At 37.0% G+C, this 9,718-nt stretch overlaps 1 protein-coding gene across 1 annotated transcript; it reads right to left on the reverse strand.

The window, feature by feature from the left end:
* Positions 1 to 2,752: 2,752 nt before the first annotated feature.
* LOC308397066 (G-protein coupled receptor family C group 6 member A-like) lies at positions 2,753 to 9,425 on the reverse strand (the record flags this gene model as incomplete). Its single annotated transcript, XM_080882785.1, has 6 exons — positions 9,278 to 9,425; positions 7,797 to 7,918; positions 6,775 to 7,524; positions 4,524 to 4,739; positions 4,053 to 4,179; positions 2,753 to 3,885 (listed from the first exon to the last, which is right to left on the reverse strand). Exons 1-6 carry the CDS (start codon positions 9,408 to 9,410, stop codon positions 2,753 to 2,755), a joined length of 2,481 nt encoding a protein of 826 aa, XP_080738911.1. The 5' UTR covers positions 9,411 to 9,425.
* Between the last annotated feature and the right edge of the window lie 293 nt (positions 9,426 to 9,718).

The raw sequence follows: 9,718 nt of genomic DNA on the forward strand, positions 1-9,718 counted from the left end.
AAATGTTGCAAAGAGCACATTATAGCAACTCTTTGGTGGATCAGCTCAGGCTTGTTGTTTATGACAGTTAGGCACTTCTTTGGATGGTTTCGTTGAGTCGAATGTCTGAGCTACAGAAGAAAACTACACTTACAGATGTTAGGTGCATTGGCCTCCAAAGTCACCAGTAAAACATCGTTGAGATGTGGTTGAACAGGAGGTTCACATCAGCTGACAAGTCTGCAGCAACTGTATGACATTATTGTTGAATCTATGCCATGAAGACTGGAGGCAGTTTTCAAGCCATAAGGGGGTCCAACCAAGTAAGAAGGTGTACCTTAAAAAGTGTCAGGTAAAACCTACACCCAGATTCAAACAGATAATTCCTACTTTATTCAAACTATGAAACAATGTACATGTATTATATAACTGGTTCACCTGTAACTGAGTTACTATTGGTTTTCAAAGTCTTATTGTGACCTGAATATAAGTAACAGGTAACAGAAAGTTATTCTACCATACATACATTAACTGGCCACTTTATAAGGCCAGTTGCTAGTTAAGACAAATATCTAATTTGCCATTCATATGGCACCAACTCTAGGCATTTAGGCATGAAGACATGGTCAAGTAATACAAAAAAACAAACAAACAAATGAGAAAACACCCACGAATATTTCTGAAAATGTAGCGTTTTTTTTTTGTTTTTTTTTTAAATTTCAAATATTGTATAACAAGACAAAACAGCAAATGTGAATGTAATTTTTTTTCACTCTTAATAACTGAAGCCTTTCATTGGAATACTAAATAAACAAACTGGTACTCTCTTTCTGGCCAGATACGTGGAAACACTTCTGCTATGATTTTGTTTGTATTTAACAAAATAAAAATGCAAACACAAATGTATGCATTAGTTTTTGACTACGAGTGAAAATTGTTTTCTTTACAAATAACTTAAAGAACTTATTTTAACATTCCATTCAACAACAAACAAATCCTCCCTAGAAAAAATTGCATTTTATTTCTTCACATCAATATACAGGCCGCAAGTAGGGGGAAGTGGGCCACAAGTGGCACCCAGGCCACAAGTTTGAGACCCCTGGTCTAGTACAACTAGACCAAGTATTAGCACCTTGCAGCTAATGAAGTGAGTTTAGTTCTTAGAGAGTCTCTTTTCCTTCAGATGCATTTACAAAAATATAACAGAAGAAGACATGATCAAATTCAGTTAAAATATGTAACAAATCTGTGATGGTAAATATTGAAAGTCATAATGTAAAGAAAGATGCTTTCAATATTTCAGATGTTTCTTTTTAAAAATGATCTTTTACTGTACTGTACTCTTTTCACCTTTAACCCCCGACTAGTCAATTATTATGTGAATACTGGCCACTAAAAGGCCATCATCTAATTGAATGAATGTGGCTACACTAATTTAATAAATGTGTGAAGTCATCATATTGACAAAATCTGTCCAGACTAACAACATGAAATCAACAGCAACTATGTTACCTCAGCTGCTAGCATGTTGATGTTCTGGAGTCGCACAAAGCTGGATTTAAGGAATAACTGTTTAAATTAAAGTTTTGAGAACATCTTTAATGCCATCTTGTCCAAATACATAACATGACGTCGTTGGGTTGGTTGCTGCTAATAGACTTACATTAGTTAAGTTTAGCTAACTAGTGAACGAATCAGTGACTCAGTGAAAAATAAGGAAACTAAATAAAAAGTAGTGTAAAGGAGATCATTTTTGTACTGATCAGGCTGCCACAGTGAGTCGTTATGTTAAAAAAAAGCCAAGGATATGCTGTCCACTTTGTCCACTTTTACTCTCTGACTGTTAAGCAGTAAGTGGTTCCTCGTTGTTTGGCTAACTGCACTGAAACGGTAAAATCCACCTGTTAGCCACCATGTTCAGGCTTGTAAAGCACTTTATAAATGAGGACAGTGTGCAGGAGAGCCTGTTTGAGTCAGATTTCCTGGTAATTCAAGAGAACGACAAGCTGGAGACAGACACAGAGTATTCCTCCTTGGGCCAGGTATACGAGCAGCAGAATCAATTGATGAGGCATTGTTACATATTATAATAATGGTCTCTTACACAAGGACATTCAAACAGTTTACTATATGTGCATCACAAAACAAACATGACTCAATTTCTTACTGAAACATGGTCGGGAATCCTTGCAACAAAAGAAAAAAGAAAAAGAAAAGAAAAAAGGAGTCTCTGAGGAAGAGATGCAGTTAGTTTTGGAGATCTTTTTTTCTCTCACATCATCTCACTAAGTGGATTGTTTCATATTAGAAGTCAGGAAAATCAAATGTAAGTGAAGAAGAAGGATTTTTTTTCCTATGGAGATGCTGATGGATGTTTTCAATTATAAAGTGTTTTAAAAACCTGAACATTACAGCTAACAGGTGGATTTTCTTTCTTTCTATTTTTTTTTTTTTTTTTTTTTACATAAAACTGCCTGCTGCAGCCAGGGGCAGAACAAAAGTGATCCCCTTAGACTGTGTTTTAGTTTTAGTCTCCTTAATTTTCACCAAACTATTGGTTCTGTCACTAGTTAGCTAACATAAATTAATGTAAGTCTATTAGCTGCAACCAACCAACCAACCTGGATGATGTCACATTTTTTACTGGCACAAGATGGCGATAAAGATGTTCAACAACTTGATAAACAACTTTAAAGACTTAAAAATGCATAGACTCTAATATTTAGTCCCCTTTACACTCCAATTGTTTGAATACCTTTTTAACTATTGTGAATCATTTGATTAGTGATGGTGGTAAGCTATTGTATCTCTGTAGGGTCTTCTTAGTGGATTTCAGGTTGTTTTCAAGGACATTATTCCATGAGTTTGAGACTGGAAAGAGAGAGTTTGAGGAAACACAGGGCGGTGTGACTGAATTCCAGTTATCCTGTGACTCAACTGATGCAGATAAAGTAGGGTTTTCAACTCTGTTGGATGACAGCTCATCCTCACTGCCTTTGTGATCCATGGAATAATTCCTAATATTGCAACGGAACGCTTTCTCTGTGTTTGCTTCCTTCTTACACAAAATTATGTAGCACTTTGTGAAAAATTGACAAAACAAGATGCCGTAGCATGAGATGAGGATAACGATCATCTCCACTGCTGGAAGATATTTGCCTGTGACATTGACATAGACTGGGCCAAACATGATCCAGGAGATGAAGTAAATGAGCATTGCAAAAGTGATGAACTTTGCATCATTGTAACTGTCAGGCAACTTTCGTCCCTTAAAAGCAACACCAAAGCAGATGAGAGCCAACAGGCCAATATAGACTAGCATGGCTCCAAATGCAGGAATTAGTTTCTCATTACAAAACATCAGTTTCATGTTGTCCTGTGTGATCTCTGAGTCAATGTATGGAGGACCGTGTACAAGCCACATGGTGACAATAACCACTTGACCTGCCATGCAGACTGCAATAATGAGGTAAGGCTTGTAGAGCTTCTTCAGCACACTTTGAATGACCGGGTCAAACTCAAAGGCTAAGACGATCTTAAAGGACTTGACCATGATGCAGGAGACACACAAGGTAAAACTCAAGCCAAACACCACCTGCCGTGCTTGACACTGATAGCTATTGGGTGGACCACCAAATAATATAACACTAGTAAATGTGATCATAAGGGAGAGGAGGAGAATGATGCTGATTGGGCCAACAGATGAGCGCACAACAGGGGTATTCCAGTGTGCAAGGAAGATGATCCCAACAACAATGGTAAGCACTGCTCCTAAAGAAGTAAAAGACAGCAGCACAATAAGATATACATCACCCCATTTCAGAAAATCAGTTTTTCTGGGTAAACACACTGAACTGGTGTTTTTGGAGTAATAGTTTTCTTTGCAAGGATGGCATGTCTCCGAATCTGGAAACAGAGGACAAAAGGTCATGAGAATATTTAACTTGGATTCAAATTCCTTGAGCTGTCAATGCAACAGACTGTGTAATATAAGCATTTCAAAACACTTGTTTTCATAATATTTTGCAGTTTGCAACACAAATGGAGTTAGGAGTTGTTTTTGTAATACACACCATTGGAGTTGGAATATTGGTTCTCAGCACAGGGTTCACACTGATAGCAGCAACCAGGCTGGCCTGTAACTGAAGTCTTCCTGTAGCCAGGCCTACAGCTGTCTGTGCACCTGGAAGTCACATTTCCCTTAGAGAGGAAAGAATCACCATCATGGCCGTCAATTTTATTTACTGACCATATGAAATCATACCCCACCCCACCCCCACCCTTTTATTTTTAAATCAGTGTGGCATATACCATCTGTTCTTAGACACAAGGGTTTGCACGTTTTTACACACTAACATATACATTATCAACAGAAAAAGAGACTAAAGTCTCAATGATGGCAGTTTTTGCCATGTGCAAACTCTTAAGTTAGCATGTTAGCATATCAATATTTGCTCTTATAATGGAACCCAGTACCAATGATAAAAGAATAGTGTAATAAAAGAGTTAAAGAGTAAAATAACCTGTGAAAGGTAAACACTTACTATGTGTCTCTGAAGAGCCTGTTGTGTTTCCTGTGAGGTGAAAGTCAGATTCTGGTGTTCTATACTGTAATAGGCTAAAATGTTGTTCACATCTAGAGAATCTTGAGTCTGCTTCCACAGGATGATATCATATCCAGAGTTGAGGTCACCATGGTGATCAAATGAATAACTTTTTTCCTCCATGTAGAACGTTGCCTTCCGTAAAGCTCTTCGTAGCTGAAGTTTTGAAAACACAAATTAAAAATAATTTACCTGTAGCGGTTAGAAAAATTAACATTTATCGAGGATTGTGTTTCTGGCCACTTGTTCAATATCTAGTACAATACATATACACAAAAATATACAGTGGGTAAAATAAGTATTGAACATGCAACTAGTTTACAAATTAAATATATTTCTAAAGGTGCTATTTACATGGAATTCTCACCAGATGTAACAACTCATCCAATCAACACGTGCAAAGAAATGAAATCTAGTGCTCTAATCGGGGGCTACAGTACTATAAAGTCATTACGAGAAGATGCGACCTGATTATTCAAGAATGTGAATTCAGTTCTGGATTTAACATATATATAGAAAGACAGAAATATGGTCTCTCTTTCTGTTCCTGTTAGTACTCTTGCTTTGGCATTTTGGATCAACTAAAGACTTTTCAGGTAGTTTGTTTGGAAATCCTGCCTAGAAGCAATAAATGCATAAACTAGTTTTTCAGCTTCAGTCTGAAACAGGATATTTCTAATTTTAGCGATATTGTACAAATGGAAGAAAGCAGTCCTACATATTTGTTTAATATTCACATTGAAGGTAATATCATGGTCAAAAATGACTCAAAGAATCCTCACAGTGTTGCTGGTGGCCAAGGTAATGCCATCCAGAGTAAGCATCTGGTTAGGTACAATATTTCAATGCCATTTCTTTTTTTATGGCTGAGTACAATAACCTAAGTTTTATCTGAATTTAGAAGCAGAAAATGAGAGCTCATTTAGGTCTTTCCTGGCATTCCTGCAGTTTAACTAATAGGTGTGTGTTATCTGGCTTCATGGATAGATAAAGTTGGGTGTCATCTGCATAGCATTGAAAATGTATGCTATGCCTTCTAATGATACTGTCTAAGAGAAGCATGTATAATGTAAACAAAATTGGTCTTAGCATGGAGCCCTGTGGAACTCCATAATTAAGCTTAGTGTGTGAAGAGGACTTTCCATTTAGATGAACATAATGGACTCTATTAGATTAGAAAGATATGATTCAAACCACTGCAGCACAGCATCTTCAATATCTACAGCACGCTTCAATTGCTGCAATAAAATATTATGGACAGCAGTGTGAGATGCTGCACTGAGGTGTAGCAAAACAATCACAGAAATGGCTCCACTGTCAGAGGCCATAAGAAGATCATTTGTAACCTTCACTAAAGCTGTTTCTGTACTATGATGAGCTCTGAAACCTGTCTGAAACTCTTCAAACAAACCAATTCTCTGCAGAAGATCTTTCGGCTGTTTTACAAATACTCTTTATAGAAATAAAAGGACGGCTGGAGATTGACCTATAATTAGCTAAGACAGCTGGGTCACATGATGACTTTTTAAGTAACAATTTGAAGGCCTGTGGTACATAGCCGATTAATAATTGATCATGTTTAAGAATAAACATTAACAGTAGTACTTCTTTGGGCACTCTTGAAATGGGGACAAGTTGATGGCTTGGAGAAAATAATTACAGAGGTTTCAGAAAAAAAAGGTGCTAAAATGACCTGACCTGAATCCAGTTGAAAATCAATGGAAAGAACTAAAGCTCAGAGTTCACTGAACCTCCAGGATTTAACTGGTGTGGAAGAATGGGCCAAAATCTCACCTGAGCAATGCATGCGACTAGACTCCATACAAACTGTCATCACCGATGAAGGCTTTTGTACGAAGTATTAAAGAAATCTCAGTAAGCGTGTTCAATATTTTATTCCTGTGTCATTTCTCATTATTACACATAAGTTAATTCATGGAATTGGATTATGAATTATGGAAAGAATTTCATGTCTATAGCACCTATAGAATTATATATTTAGAATATAGTTAGAAGATTGGTGATGTTTCAATACTAATGGGTAAGTCAGGTCCTCTGTGAGACCTGACACGCCTCTGTGGATCATTTATGTGCTTCAGTATTAATAGAAAATAATGAATATAGTTTCTTAGTATTGAAAGATTTTCTAATATGCTGTGCTGTATGTGTTTATGTGTTTCTGTGCTTTTACCTCCAATGGCTGTAAGGGCTGTCTTTTACAGTTCCGGTTAGTACAGAGGTCTTTAACAGCTTGAGCTATTGCTTTAACTGCCAGCTCAATACTGAACACAGCATATGGATATATCAACTTCTTTAACTCTTCTGATGAATTCGTCCCATGCTCATTTAAAAAATTAGACAAAAATGTGTTGTTCTCGTGGTGGTTGGGATTTTCATCAAGGTCATCGAGATATCGCTCAAACTTGGTTGTGTTTCCAGATTTAAGAGTGATCCCAAAGATTGTTCCTATGTCACTCAATTTGTAGTTCTGAGAACTCAGTACTTCAGGTGACTGTGACCAAATATCACTGGCCAACCAAACTTTCCCTCTGGCTTGAGGATATTTGAGAAGTTTCCCAAAAATATCTATCATACAGTAAGCTTTGACAAAGGAAATAATAACACTAACATTTCTATTATCTATGATGCTTTTGATTGTAGAGTTAATTTTCTCTTCAAGCAATTCATCATTTAAAGCATCTGGAAGAACAGAGACAAAGGCGAAGCAGATGCCTTTTTTGGTTGCATGATGCCAGAGGCGTTCAGTTATATAGCGACCGTATTCACTATCAGTTGCTACCACACCGACCCAAGTCCAACCGTAATGATCAAGAATCTGGGCAATGGCACAAGCTTGGTGATCATCTTGTGGTACGGTCCTCATAAAGCTTGGAAAACGGGTTTTATCACTCAGGAAACCAGAAGTTGCACCGTAACTTATCTGTGGAAAATATCACAAAACATTATGAAGTGAAACAAACATTTCATATTCTGTCTGTACACATATATCATTCATTTTTAGACTAAGTGTGTCTGTTTCACCTATTTTCAATTCTTGTTGCTAAGCTATACTATTTGCGTTTTTGTTGTCTTTTTTTGCTGTTCATCATATCCATGAATGCAAAATGTATCATCCAAATATTAGCTGCTAATGTTTGTACAATTGATTTTACATTTAGGGTTAGGTAACATAACCTCAGAAGTCGGTCATACCTCAGGGATGTACTCCAGATGGAGCTGACCTGTAACGCTTATGGATATCTCTGAGTAGTAATCACCAATGACAACTAGGACAGGTGGAGAGGATTGCTGTGCACAAGCTTGGCGATTATTACCTACAAATGAATTAACTGATACTATTACCTTCATTTAAACTGATACACACACAGTGTTGAGGACTAACGGAATACATGTACTGGTGTTACATATTTAAAATACAAAATATGAGTAACTGTATTCAGTTACAGTTACTGCTCAAATAAGTCATAATTAAAATACAGCTACTTTGTTGAAATACATGATTGCACGGCGGTCTTTTCTGTTTCATATGTTAGGCTATCCCTTCTCTAATTTTGGTAATTCCACATATTGCCGGAAATCCAAACAAAACACGCAACAAGAGGCTCTAATGTAAGCGCCTTGTTAATTTTGGTGGCGTCAGTTACACAATGAACCCAGAGCCAACACAACAGAGCCAGCAGTGCACAGGCAGGGATGGATTTCTTACTTGGAAATTCCAACACCACTTCACAAAGAAAGGAATGGATGTAATCTGAGAGTGCAATGCAAACTCTGTCTGCCAGCAACCAAGCTGCTCTCAGCATGAAAATACTCCAACCTAAAGAAACACCTGGAAGTAAGTTCTTTTTTAAAAACTAACATTACCCTACTGCAACTACCTTGTCATAGTTGTGGTAGCTACCTGGGTTATGTGCCACTTCAGTATCTTCGATGTACTATTGCTGTGTGATTTATTACTATTACTGAAGGCTGGATTACAGACTGCATGACAACCTGCAGAAAGAAAACATTTTACTGATACAGACATTGTTTTCTATATCAGATCACTGCAAGAAGTGCTGTCTTACCTAATGTCCACCCTACTGTTACTAATTTTATATTAAGATTTCAAAATCTAGTTGGTATTCCTTTCAGAACTGCACATGATTATTTGCAGCTAGCAGGTTGTTAATACTATCCATCAAGTCTAATAGTCTGCGGTCTCTGAACTAACCTCAGCTAACGCCAGCTAACAAGCTAAAAAGCATGACAATATATCAAGTAATCCAAAGTATTCCAAATACATTATTCACATTGAGTAACTTAAGAGAATACACAGACAAAGAATGTATAAATCTTTACTTTTGTTAAAAGTAATTTAGAACAACACTTAATTACAAGCCAGAGAAAGTAATTTGCTACACTATTCGTTACACTACTACATTACTTCCTGCTGATTCTGTAAAATTACCTGAAATGCACGGTCCCATAATTACCAGTTACCAATATAAATATAAATATACAACTTTTAAGAAAATGTTCACAAATGCCTAATTTAGTATCCATTATCTCTCTTAGTTGATGTGCTATGTTCCCATGATGATCTCCAAAGAAAATTCAATTAGTAAGAACTATTGCGTGTCAAAAATGATTCTCAAATAACAAGGCAGATTTCTATCCCCGAGAGAACTCACTGTTTCTCATCATGAAGGCCTGGGTTTGTATCAGGGCAGTAGTAACGTCCCCACAGGAGTCAAGTATGAGGTATCCCAAGGTGAGGTTTCCCAACTCTCGCTCCTGATTTATCTCCTCCAGTGCGTGCACCATTATCAGAGAGTGGACCAGACGAGCTGTGCTAAATCTGTACAACACAATCAGATATATTATATATAAATATACCCTAATAAAATGTGTACAATGATCAGTTGTGTATGTGTATTACCTGTCACATGTCCGGTTTTCACGGCCATCATCATTCACAGTAATAGTAACGCTTTCATGAATCGGGAACAATCCTCCGATAATGATGTCACCGTCTGCTGTGGCTTCATTGGAGCATTTTGTACCAGAAAAGTGATGTGATAAAACTGCAAGAAAGATGCTGAAAGAATTTTTCATCTTCCCCGTGTGCTTCT

The sequence above is a fragment of the Rhamphochromis sp. 'chilingali' genome (genome assembly GCF_963969265.1).
Source record: "Rhamphochromis sp. 'chilingali' genome assembly, chromosome: 5".
NCBI lineage: Eukaryota > Metazoa > Chordata > Actinopteri > Cichliformes > Cichlidae > Rhamphochromis > Rhamphochromis sp. 'chilingali'.